General features: G+C 32.2%; 1 protein-coding gene across 1 annotated transcript in view; it reads left to right on the top strand.

Moving 5' to 3' along the window:
* LOC139516150 (nesprin-1-like) overlaps positions 1 to 13,540 on the top strand; it is a 246,966-nt gene that overhangs the window by 212,481 nt on the left and 20,945 nt on the right. Inside the window, exons 121-132 of the mRNA XM_071306037.1 lie at positions 521 to 993; positions 1,484 to 1,646; positions 2,634 to 2,960; positions 3,298 to 3,639; positions 5,942 to 6,274; positions 6,635 to 6,768; positions 7,401 to 7,593; positions 7,992 to 8,624; positions 9,276 to 9,602; positions 9,940 to 10,260; positions 10,737 to 11,051; positions 13,001 to 13,167. Of these exons, the coding sequence (XP_071162138.1) occupies positions 521 to 993; positions 1,484 to 1,646; positions 2,634 to 2,960; positions 3,298 to 3,639; positions 5,942 to 6,274; positions 6,635 to 6,768; positions 7,401 to 7,593; positions 7,992 to 8,624; positions 9,276 to 9,602; positions 9,940 to 10,260; positions 10,737 to 11,051; positions 13,001 to 13,167 (3,728 nt within the window). The remainder of the gene's footprint in view (positions 1 to 520; positions 994 to 1,483; positions 1,647 to 2,633; positions 2,961 to 3,297; positions 3,640 to 5,941; positions 6,275 to 6,634; positions 6,769 to 7,400; positions 7,594 to 7,991; positions 8,625 to 9,275; positions 9,603 to 9,939; positions 10,261 to 10,736; positions 11,052 to 13,000; positions 13,168 to 13,540) is intronic.

The raw sequence follows: 13,540 nt of genomic DNA, 5'->3' as shown, positions 1-13,540 counted from the left end.
AAATATTATTAATTTTTAAAACAGCGATACATAAATGGTTTAAATATTTTGTGTGGAAGGTAATGAACTTTCATTTTTTAAAGCGATCACGTTGACTACACATGTCAACAAAATTGAAAAAATGGCGGCATATTATTTTATCATGAACGCAAATCGAAAGTACGAAGAAATGACATAACAAAGACTTTTATTGTCAAAATTTATACATAATATTAATAATTGAAACCTGTTCACACATTGTGGTAACGTACGCTTTACAGCTTTACGTAATTGATCTAATATTAAAACTGAAAGTAGGTCAGAGTATTTTTCGTTTTCCATGATGCATTATGGCATCACGCGGCCGTAGCAAGGTGATGCATTAAGGCATCATACGGCGGTACCAAGGTGATGCCTTATGGCATCATACGCCTTGAATGGGTTAATTAATGTTAAATATGTTATTGAAATAATCACAGTTTTTATCAAAATTTCCTCAGTTGTAAATAACTGATAATTATAAATATATATTCCTTTACAGGATTTCTTCAGTGATTTGGAAGTCAATAGAGCTATGTTAGATACCCTATCTCAACAGTGTGATAAAAACACCCAGCAATCCCATCTCTCCATGCACACACGACTCAACAACCTGACCTACATCATTCTAGACAAAGCCAGTTTACATGGTCAAAGGCTTGAAAGACTCGTACGACAATGGACAGAGTTGTCCGAAAAGCATGACCAATTACATTCCTTCCTGGAAGACATTGAACGACAAATGCCGAGACCAGTTGCCAGTAACGATTCCATAATGGCAATTCAGGAGAAGATAAGCACATACCAGAGACTACAGAGGGAATTGACTGACGAGAAACCTATGGTATTCCAAGTTGTTGATAAGGGGAAACAACTCTTGCATAGTGTCAATTGTCCAGGGTTGGAGGCAGAGGTCACAGAGCTAGCAGAAAAATGGGTTAACCTGAATACAGCATTATCTTTAGAATTAAAGAGGTACATTTTTAAGTCTGATATTCTGTGTAGTAAATTAATTCATGTTGTTATAGATCTTTTGTTTCATCATAATTTTCCCAGAAATTATAGATTAACATATTCAGTCAAAATATTAGGAATTGTTGGTGTTCATTACTTTCATTTTCATAATTGATTTTGCCTTCCAACTGATTTGATTATATTGTATTAGGAATTATTGGTGTTCATTACTTTCAATTTCATAATTGATTTTGCCTTCCAACTGATTTGATTATATTGTCTCCCATGGCCACTGATCAATCTTATGTAGAAAAAATACAAGGTTGGTGTACTTGTATCTGATGACTTTAATGTCATATTTTGAGACTATACATTTTGAAGATATACATGTACTGGTACTCAAACATTGCAACATTTTTTATATGAAACCTTTATTGGTTGTTTTTTTTATATAAAAGTAATGCTTGTGTTCTTTTTAGCACTGTTTGATATTTCTTCACTTTATTTCCAGAACTGAGAAGTTAGGAGAGCAACTCCAAGCATTTGAGGCTGAAGCAGCTGTGTTGAGAACATGGTTACTAACAGCTAAGATGAAACTAACTGATATCAAACATTTGTCTGACCAAGATCAACAGAGTATTGCCACCATTAGGAGTAAAAATGATAAACTCTTGGTAAGTTTAGAAAGCTTTGAAATAAAAGAGATGAGGACAAAAAAACAAATGTTGTTTGACAGTCTTTTTCTTCCCCTTCTCAAGATTGTTCTTATTCTTTTGGTAAAAAAATCTAGTCTGTTCAAGATTTTACTAAATTGCAGCTTGTAGCTTTTAATGTTTGAATGTGAAGTTTCAATTTAAGACAACAAATTATGCTGACACTTTTTTTCTATGTATCATATTTGATATACAGAATGTGAAATGTTGTTCTTTAGCCTCATCTCATGGGTTTTCAAAGAATGCACTGTGACGTCAGAATGCATTCTTTAGAAAAAGCATGCATAGTACAATTCATATGACATTATAAACAAAACCATATGATCTGACCATAATTATAAAAATCACTCTCAGAAAGAATAAATTTGATATAATTTCTTGTGTTTTGATTATGTTTGATATGGGGATGAAGTCCCCAATAACAGTAGGAAAATCAATAAAAAATCCAAAAAAAAAATCAGGAAAATTTTCCAGAAATTTTCATTGTACTAATGAACTCAAAATCATTAAAACTTTTTTTGTCGTGTTTTTAAATTTCCGGACCTGGGCAGAACGCAGAAATCTACTTCCTTCTTCCGGTCTTGTTGTCGTGAGACTTTGATTAGTCTGGTAAAATATAGGAACTCAAGGAACACAATACCAATATTTCATTTTTAATCATTCTTTGTCTTTGATATGAACAAACGTTACCTGATGCATTGCGTTTCTTTGTTTACATTGAACATGATGCCATAACTTAAATAGCGTCACAAGTAAAATCCCTAACAACAGAACCAAAATCGGAAACGTTACGATATTTCCGTTTCTTTTTTTAACAAATATTTAAGTTACAAAAAAATTAATTCATACAGACTTTGTCCCTTTTCACAGGTAATGCCTGCCTCATATTATTTACACAAATCATAAAAGAAGTTCAAATTAGCAAAAAATCTGTATCTTATTTTACAGGAATTCAGAAAAGAAGTAGAAAACCAAGAAGGTCTGAAGAGTAAGATTATGTTTGTGGGTAAACAGCTATCAGAAAACCAGACCTATGATACTGCAGGCCTGGAGAGAAATATGGCATGGTTAGAGGAACAATGGGGCTTACTGGAACATGATATAAACAAGGCAGAGGAATACCTACATCAAGCTCAGATGGACCTTATGCCCTCACGTCAAGCTCTGACTGAACTGGCCACATGGCTGAATGAAATGGAGGAAGGTGTCAAACAGGAGATATCAAAACCTGTCAGAAACATGGCCGACATTGAGATCTCCCTGAAAAAGTTCAAGGTATATTTCAGATACAATTCACTAAATAAATGAATTGGCAAAAGCTATTCTTCACATGTTATGAAAAGTATTAAATGTTGTTCAATGCTTAGAATTGTTACTATTTTTATGGTAATGAATTTATGGGGGAAATCTGACGATATCTCTTATGCTGTTTTTTGTGCTACATGTGCAAAGTATACCATGAAAAACAACTGAATTAAATTATATTAACATATTTTGGTAAGGTGGAAAGAATTTTTTGCAAATTCAGATATCTTTAATGATAGATTTCCAATTTAGAATTATGAGTAGTATCTTCAGGTTGTCTTAACCAAATTGTAATGTTGAATTGCAGGATTTCAAGATTGAACTCCAAAATAAGCAACTGACTATAGATTTTGTAAACCAGTCATCTCTACAAATTGGTACCCAGGATTCAGAATCTACATCTCACATGTCATCTGACAAAACAGAATTTGCTGAACGTCTCGGCAGTTTGAACAAACGATGGCAAGCCCTCAGCCATGATGTAAATGAACAATTGAGAACATTTGAAATGTTACAAAAGAAATGGGAAGAGTATGAATCCAGTCTGTCACGGTTACAAGACTGGTTCCAGGAACAGGAGGACAAAGTTAAACACTATCGTCTGATTGGTCATGAAATCAGTGTCAAACAAACTCTGAAGGAATCAAAGGTAAAATAATTTTTTATGGATAATTTTTAAATAACTATTTTAATTAATTTTTGAAATTTTCATGAAATTATCTAGGATACTTGCAGGTATAGATAAGATGCTGTATGCACAGGATTACATTTTGCAAACAGATTTTTATACGACCGCAGAATTTGAAAAATTTTTCGTCGTATATTGCTATCACGTTGGCGTCGTCGTCGTCGTCGTCGTCCGAATACTTTTAGTTTTCGCACTCTAACTTTTGTAAAAGTTAATAGAAATCTATGAAATTTTGACACAAGGTTTATGACCACAAAAGAAAGGTTGGGATTGATTTTGGGAGTTTTGGTTCCAACAGTTTAGGAATTAGGGGCCAAAAAAGGGCCCAAATAAGCATTATTCTTGGTTTTCGCACAATAACTTTAGTTTAGGTAAATAGAAATCTATGAAATTTAAACACAAGGTTTATGACCATAAAAGGAAGGTTGGTATTGATTTTGGGAGTTTTGGTCCCAACAGTTTAGGAATAAAGGGCCCAAAGGGTCCAAATTAAACTTTGTTTGATTTCATCAAAAATTGGATAATTGGGGTTCTTTGGTATGCCGAATCTAACTGTGTATGCAGATTCTTAATTTTTGGTCCTGTTTTCAAATTGGTCTACATTAAGGTCCAAAGGGTCCAAAATTAAACTTAGTTTGATTTTAACAAAAATTGAATCCTGGGGGTTGTTTGATATGCTGAATTTAGAAATGTACTTAGATTTTTAATTATTGGCCTAGTTTTCAAGTTGGTCCAAATGGGGGTCCAAAATTAAACTTTGTTCATCAAAAATTGAATAAATAGGTTCTTTGATATGCCAAATCTAACTGTGTATGTAGATTCTTAATTTTTGGTCCAGTTTTTAAATTGGTCTACATTAAGGTCCAAAGGGTCCAAAATTAAACTAAGTTTGATTTTAACAAAAATAAAATTCTTGGGCTTATTTGATATGCTTTATAAATCTAAATATGTACTTTGATTTTTGATTATGGGCCCAGTTTTCAAGTTGGTCCAAATCAGGATTCCATATCAAGTATTGTGCAATAGCAAGAAATTTTCAATTGCACAGTATTGCACAATAGCAAGAAATATCTAATTGCACAATATTGTGCAATAGCAATTAATTTTCAATTGGAGTTATCTTTCTTTGTATAGAATAGAAGTTGATAATATATGTTGGAAATTTGCCAGACATGACTATGATGTCATTTTCTATTTTTATTTGCCAATAACTTTATGTAAATAACTTCATTGGAAATTTGCCAATATAAAATGTTGCTGATGAAGCTTTTTTTCCTTATCTTATCTAAAATGTTTTTAGATAATGTATGTTGGACATTTGCCAGACATGACTATGATGTCATTTTCTATTTTTATTTGCCAATAACTTTATGTAAATAACTTCATTGGAAATTTGCCAATATAAAATGTTGCTGATGAAGTTTTTTTTATTGTTTTATACAATAAACAATGTATATTCCCTTTTACTACCAACCAATCTTTACCATTCAGTGATAACAAGCACTTTATTTTACATTTTAATATTTTATGATGTATTTAAAAGAGTAGTTATTGTTGCAAACTCCATTAGAAATTTGAATTGATATCAGTTTTGGAAAAAGGGAAACGGGGATGTGAAAAAAAAGGGGGGGGTTTAAATTTTTCTCATTTCAGATTTCATAAATAAAAAGAAAATTTCTTCAAACATTTTTTTGAGAGGATTAATATTCAACAGCATAGTGAATTGCTCAAAGGCAAAAAAAAATATTTTAAGTTCATTAGACCACATTCATTCTGTGTCAGAAACCTATGCTGTGTCAACTATTTAATTTTAGATTTAAAAAGTTTGAAGAAGAAATCTTTAATTGATTTGTAAAATCTTGACATTTGTTTTGTGTAAAAAAAAAACATGTAATGTCAAAAATTTGATCACAATCCAAATTCAGAGCTGTATCACGCTTGAATGTTTTGTCCATACTTGCCCCAACTGTTCAGGGTTCGACCTCTGCGGTCGTATAAAGCTGCGCCCTGCGGAGCACCTGGTTTTAATTTTTTTTTATTTAAAGTTATCTTTCTTACTCTAGGCAGGAACTTGCAGATAATTTTCAAATGAAAATGTATTTACTATAATGACAATGCTTTTTAAGTAAGATAAGGAACTATAGACTAGAAATATTTGTGAATCTTAATAGCTAATAGACTGTCAGTGATTGTATTCTCTGTTTGATTTTTGATAACTATAATTGGAAAAATGAATACATATTTCATTTTGATTTAACATTAGATGCTGCAGCAGACTTTGAAAGCCAAAGAAGAAGAGATTGATCATGCTCGTAGTCTTGGAGAACGATTGGTTGAATTAAGTCATGATTCTCCTGGTTGTCAACGCAGCATTCAGTCTAGTCTAGATCACTTGAACAAAAGATGGCAGCACCTGTTTGATCAGGTACAGGATCTTCAGAGCATTTTAAATGAACTTCTGAGTCAGTGGGAAGCTTATCATAAAGAATTACAGGGAGTTAATCAAGTGTTGTCCGAAACAGAATATTGTCTGAGTAGATATTCCAGTGTTGGAGCTGATCTCATCACACTGAGGATGCAAGTGGAAAAATTAAAGGTTAGTAGATATTAAATTATCACACTGCTCATATGTTAGGCCAGTGTTTGAAATACTTAGTAAATGTATTAATAATATACCTATGAAGATGATCAAAATTACAAAATGAAATAATAGTTGATAATAGGTTGCCATCTTTTTTCAAGAATGATTTACAGTTAAAAATAAGTCTAGTTAAGACCCCTTTATGGTTGATTTTAAAAACTTTATTGCTAAAATTTCTAAAATAAATAATGTAAAGCTGAATTGCTTGCTAGCAACAAAGTAGGATCAGTCAGATGGTATGAACTCAAACACCCAAGTTTAAATGGTCAAAATGAAAGAAGCGTTAAAAATGAAAACTGTCTTTCTGTATTACAGGGTCTCCAGAGTGATGTGAATAAGAATACACAGAAATATGACAGATGTTTGGCTTTAGGTTCTCAGTTGATGCAGGTCTGTGAGACACCAGCCAAACAAGACATACAGAAAGCTCTCGCAGAATTACAGAGCAGGTTTGTTTTTTGTTATAATTCTCAGTGTACAGCAATTTACAATGTGACATTTTGTTTAACACCATTAAATAATAGAGTAAAAACCAATGAGATGATGATGACTTTAATTGTCAAGTGTCAAATCACCAATTTCTGCTGCCTTTAGCAAATAAAAGTATATATGTTGTATACAACAAATACAACTAATTCAACTCAGCCCAATGATGTTAAAAAAAGTGGCATCAGCAAGTCATCATGAAAAATTAGAAGCATGAATTTATCTTAAAAGCAGGAACAAACTAATGTGCTAGGAAAGTTAGAATTCCTGTTTCACATAAAACCACAGTCATGGTAATAAAAATGAAATAAGGTGTTATTGTTGCATGTATTACTTATGGTTTTAATGACCTTTACTGGCCCTCGCACAGTCAGGTGACTTGCAGACTCGCATGAATTCATGCTCCTTCTGGCTTTTGAACTGAGATTGAGATGTAACAGTGTATGCTTTATAAAGTTAAATTCCATATTCAATTCTTCTAAGCATATTTGAGAAAGAAGGACATATCTTGGCCATCTAAGCTCACAGGTGAAACAGACATACCTCTTCAATATACTAATATTTGATGATGACCTCTGAAAAACATTTTTTATAGGTGGCAAAGCATGACAGGTGATCTCCGTGATAGATTAGCCATGTTTGAAGCATGCTTGACTCAATGGCAACAATATGAGCAGGAGTATAACAAAGCCAGGAGATGGCTTGATGCCAAAGAGAGGCTCTGTAATGAACTGGTAGCCATTAGAGAAGATAGCAGCAGGAGGGATGAATGTCTACAAGAGAGCAAGGTTTGTAAAAATGATTCATTAATGTCATTGAAAAGTATATATAGTCCATATGTTAACCTATTTTTATCTGCTATTTAAAAAATGTAATTTTCATAAATTCTTCTTGTGTTTATCAATTTTTAACTTAAAGTTGGGATTTCAATATTTTTTTTGGGGGGGGGGATATTTATATTTGTGATTTTGATTCTCCATAAAACCTAATAACTGTTTGCCATAAATAAAAGTTCTTTTACAAAACAGAACCTGTTTTTGTATAAAACGTTGAATACAGATTGAAATTGCATTGATTATTGGGTAGATATTATTGAGAGAAGGAACACAACAAAATAACTAATTTGAAAGATGAACATAATTTGTTTATTATAAAGTAAATTAATTGTTTATATTTTTATTTTTAGACTCTACAACGAGATCTGGACAACTTCCAAACACAATTATCTAGTCTTTACCATCTAAGTGATTCCGTAACTAAAAACATGGACAATTCATCAATCGTAAATCTTACCTCACGTCTTTCATCATTGGAACAAAGAGTCATGGCATTAAGACAAATATTATCAAAACAAGTAGAAGCATTACAAGGTGATTTATCACAGCGCCAAAGATTCAAAGCATTATTCGATTCAGTGACGGCCTTCGTTAATCGTGCAGCTAGAACACTTGGTGAAACGGAACCAGTTAAGACATCAGATACATTAGTGTTACAAAATCGACATGCTAAACTTAAACTTTTAACCTCAGAATTTGCCGATAATATGACAGAATTAGACAATTTAAATGATCTTGGATATAGACTTGCCCTTGATGAGACTAGTGCTATTAATTTACGAGAACTGAACCACAAATGGCATGAGTTATATAGTGAGGCCAAAGAAAGAAGTAAGGATGTGCAAGGTCATTTACTTGCACAACAAGATTTCACTGGAAAATGTGACACTTGGATGACCTTCTTAGCTGAGACTGAGCAAGATCTGTCCACTGAAATTGGCAGCAATTTACCAGAACTAGTCAGTCAGCTTAGAAAATGTGAGGTAAGTTTGGCTAGTTCACAAATTAGAAGAGCTCCTTGATATGGAATGAAAAAGTTCTCACTTCTAGACTATGTTCAGTGTATAAACCTCCCAAATTAGCAAAATGACATTTAATAGTCAAAACCAATGTATTCAATCTGGACTAAACACTAACTTTTTTCAAATCATGACTGAGGGGGAAAAGGACCTTTATCTGGACTCCGGGATTGGGTGTTTTTAAGCTCAGGATTTCGGGATCCGGGAATTCTTTTTTTCAAATTTTGGGACCTCGGGATTTCATGTTTTTAAGCCCGGGATTTCGGGATCAGGACCCCTCCTATCCCCCCTCATGACTGTTTCATATAGCACAGTTTCAGTCCCCTGTAGGCAATTCATAATATATCTTATTATGATTTTGTGACGTCAAAGTTTTGGTCTGGATCATACACATATTTAAAAGTTATTTCGGAAACATTGTAATTTGTGTTGATTGGATATTTGAATTATATTTATGTTCTAACATGAAAATTTTAAAAATATATTAAACCAGTTGAAATTATATTTTATTCAAGCTTATATATTATAGTGATACTTTCAAACTTTTTTTATTATGAAGGGAGAATTATCAATTAGTCAAATTAAAAATATTTTTCTCTTTCTATTGTTTCTCAGAAATTTGAGTCCGATATGTATAGTAAACAACAAATCCTCCATGCCATTATTAGTGATGGTCAGAAAATGATGAGAGATGGTGAAGTTGAAAACAAAAAAGAATTCCAAAATAAACTCCAGCTATTGGCTGAGCAGTGGCAAAGTGTGGTCCGAAGAGCCAATCAGAAAAAGGCTATGATAGAAACCTCCATAAAACAATGGAGGGATTTCAATGATCTTACAGAGAAGCTTCGTGATTGGTTGGCCAATAAAGAGTATGCAATGACAGCATTTGATGTGGATTCCGTTTCTCTCCAAAAAGTCAAGAATATACTAGAAAAAGCGCAGGTGTGTAAACAAAATAGGTCATTCCAATGGATGTGTTTACTTGATTCTGTGTACAGATACTTTTTTTTTTATCAAATTGGTGTTGAAGTTATTTTCAGTTAAGCTTCTTATAAACAATTTTTCCAATCCATTTCCTGGGTTTTTTTGTAACTATTCCATACTTTCAAAATGAAAGGCATTCAACAAAAACTCTCAATTTAATTCTTTATTCTGCAACGAAATTATATTTATCTTTATATGAGATAAAAGCTGAAAATGAAGTTATATTTAAGGACCCCAAAACTGCTCCATGTATATCCCCTTTAAAATATTTTCTTGTTATTTTCCATTTAAACAGAACATGCAGAATGAATTCAAACTGCAAGAAGAATCACTGAAGCAGATTAAGGAACATTCCAAGCCATTGTTACAGAATGGCAATGATAAAGCCAGGGAACAGATCAGAGTCAGTACGGCACAGTTACAACAACACTGGCACCAACTTAACACCAAATTAGATGAACAGTGTGAACATCTAGAGGGTGTGTTAAAACAATGGCAAGAGTGTGAAGGGGAGATTGAGGATATTCTGTCCTGGTTAAAGGACACACGACTGACATTGACGGCAGATTTACCTACTGCATACGATCAACTGCAGGCTGAACTCAGTAAATGCAAGGTGATTACGAAGACTTTTAATCGATATTATTTACCTTAAGGATTATAAATGTTCAAATTCTTCTATATCTTATGACTATAATCATTTAAGGAAATATTTTTAAAAAGATTGAATAAAGAAAACAAACTTTACATGAATAAATGTAGTTATGAATAAGTTGATATTTTAATGAGGTCAAAATGACAATACATTTTTTGTAATACTATTTTATTACAATAATATGTAAGGAAAAATATTGGAAAATATGAAAATACCCTTTATACCAAATAGATTTAGAGTCAGAAGGTCTATTTAAGGTCTTCTGGCAGATTGAACTGTAAAAGGTTTGAGCTTTTGGTGAAGAATTTACTGTTTATACTTTGAAAGGAAAAACTATAATAATGAGCTTTTTTTCTTAGTGTTGTTCATTTAAAACGATTTTTTTTTCATATTTACAAAAGAATTTTAATATGGTTTTATATTTTATATCATTTTAGGACATTGAAGCTGAATTTGCAAACAGTGAACCTAAAAAACAATCTCTTTTGGAAAAAGAGCGAAAACTAGGGGAGATAATTCAACCAGAAGATTTGAATGTTTTGCACCAGAGGATAAGATTACTTAACAAACAGTGGGATGAACTACGCAATCAAGCACTGTTACGACAACAGAAAATAACTGACAATATGTGCCGATGGGGAAGCTTTAGCGATCGTGTCAGAGAAATGCATGACTGGATGGAAAAAATGGAAATCAAGGTTGTTTCTAGTCAAGAATATCATATTGAGGACTTGTTACGCAAACTGCAGCAGGTAAATGTTTAGATATTGACAAAATAATACACCTTAATTACATATTAGATATTATTCATACAATCTTTTATTTTTCAATCATGTGACGTCTGCTGAATTTTGTTTCATTTGGTTGAGTCTCTTTTCATTATCTTTTACATTTTCATTGTACTGATGTTATCAAGTGCTTTACTTTGTCATTCTTTATAATGAAAATCTCTTCATTATTTTTCATCCAATCTTTTACAATAAGAATTTATATCTTAGGTTAAAATACATTTTAATTCATTAATCTTTTATTTGCTGTATAGAAAGAGGTAAGGTTTGAGTGAGTTATGTCACAAATGCATGTTTTTGTCAATTCTAAAATGATGTCAGATTGTCACAAGCTTTTGTCCCTTTTTTCACATCGTCATATTAACTTCACTTTGTGTTAAATGTCCATCAACTGTCAGTCACCCATCCCTTCTCAGTTGTGCTATTCACAAAATATACCTATAGTCAAAGGTCTCAGTTTCGAAATAAACAAATAGTAAAAAGTCTTCATCACAAGATTTACAAATAGTAAAAAGTTTAGTCACAATTTACAATTAGTCAGAAGCTGCTGTCACAAAATTACAAGTAGAAATCATAGTCACAGAAAATTATTAGTAATTTTTAAATTTTAATATAAGAAATATTACCATGAGTGAAATATTTAGTCACATATTTTGAAAGCTGTCAAAAGTTTCAGTTTCAATACAACTATATAAAATTTGTTGTCACAAAATTTGTAAGGAGCAAATTGTAATCTTTTATTTTAAAAGCAGCAAAATCGGCATCACAAAATCTGATTATTCTGATCATTTCTGGTGCAAGGAAATGGTGTTTTACCAATATTGATTGGAATAGAAACAGAAATATTTTGAAAGAACTAGTTGACAATATTCTTGAGAACAGTACTGGTGTATATATGTTTTAAAAACTGTTGGTTTACTTGTAAATGCACCATTCTTTTCATACAACTGGATTTACTAATGATTGTTTATGATAAATGTAATTGTAAAGTATCTCATCAATAAATTAAAAATCCATTTGAATGAATTATGGATCTGCACTCATTCATAGCATACCTTTAATTACCTGTATCATTTAATCATTGAACTACCTCAAAAGGTCAAAAGGTACCGTATTTACAAATACTATATAGTATATATTTTGTTATACCAGAGAGTAAAAGATGCACATTCAGTCAACACTGACAAAATGGTGAGATTATGGTTTAGGTGGTGTTAAATGAATAACAAATATTGTAATTAAATATTAGAAACTACTTTTTGATAGTCTAGGTTTATTCGATCAACATTGATATAATTTCTTTTTACTTTAAAAACTAACCTGAACCCTATAATTTATATTAAAGATTGTTACTATTTCTGTGTAACAGATTATAATAACATTTTGTAGAATTCAAATAAATATGGTATCATTAATGTAGATAAGATGTAATAGGGTATTGGTGTTTATATTTTCTTGCCATACATGTATATGTAAACCAAATATGGGAAGTGTGTGACATTTTCCATATTCATGATATGAATCAACTGCTGAATCCCACTACTTGTTATATACTCACAAATTTAAATTATACTTTTGTAAATAAGTCATGGAACTGAGCACAGCCGTAGCCAGGGGGATTCAAGGAGTTTGTCAACCCCCCCCCCCCCCTTTAAAAACAAATAAGCACTGTTAAAGTTGACATTTTGTTTGAATTGTAACTGTTAAGAACCCCCTTTTGGAAATTCCTGGCAACGGGCTTGCTAAGTGAATCAATTTTATCAACTCTGAAAATGTAGATTGAAAGTAAATATTTTCAAACTAAAAAAAAACTCTTTTCTGTAAAATATCTTATTTTGAGTAATGCATATTTCAGTATAAGATATTTTCATCTTTTAAGTATTTCCTATATTTAAGAAAAATCTTTTTAACAGGATTACAGAGATGAAATGGCTGACAAAGAATCTGTGAAGATGGAACTAGTGAACCAGGGTCAGCAATTAGCTAAAGTCAGCAGTGAAGTACGAGCAGCAGACATAGAGGGCAAACTTCTGAGGTTAGAGGACAAATGGCAACATGTCACCTCTGTTATGTCCTTCAGGTATGTTGTTTTAAATAGAGGGCAAACTTCTAAGGTTAGAGGACAAATGGCAACATGTCACCTCTGTTATGTCCTTCAGGTATGTTGTTTTAAATAGAGGGCAAACTTCTGAGGTTAGAGGACAAATGGCAACATGTCACCTCTGTTATGTCCTTCAGGTATGTTGTTTTAAATAGAGGGCAAACTTCTGAGGTTAGAGGACAAATGGCAACATGTCACCTCTGTTATGTCCTTCAGGTATGTTGTTTTAAATAGAGGGCAAACTTCTGAGGTTAGAGGACAAATGGCAACATGTCACCTCTGTTATGTCTTTCAGGTATGTTATTTTAGATATAAACCCTTGTGTTGTGAATCTGATAATTTACAGTAATGG

This window comes from Mytilus edulis, chromosome 3, assembly GCF_963676685.1.
Source record: "Mytilus edulis chromosome 3, xbMytEdul2.2, whole genome shotgun sequence".
NCBI classification, from domain to species: Eukaryota; Metazoa; Mollusca; class Bivalvia; order Mytilida; family Mytilidae; genus Mytilus; species Mytilus edulis.
Note: the sequence above shows the minus strand (reverse complement) of the source record. Positions and strands in the feature narration are given on the sequence as shown.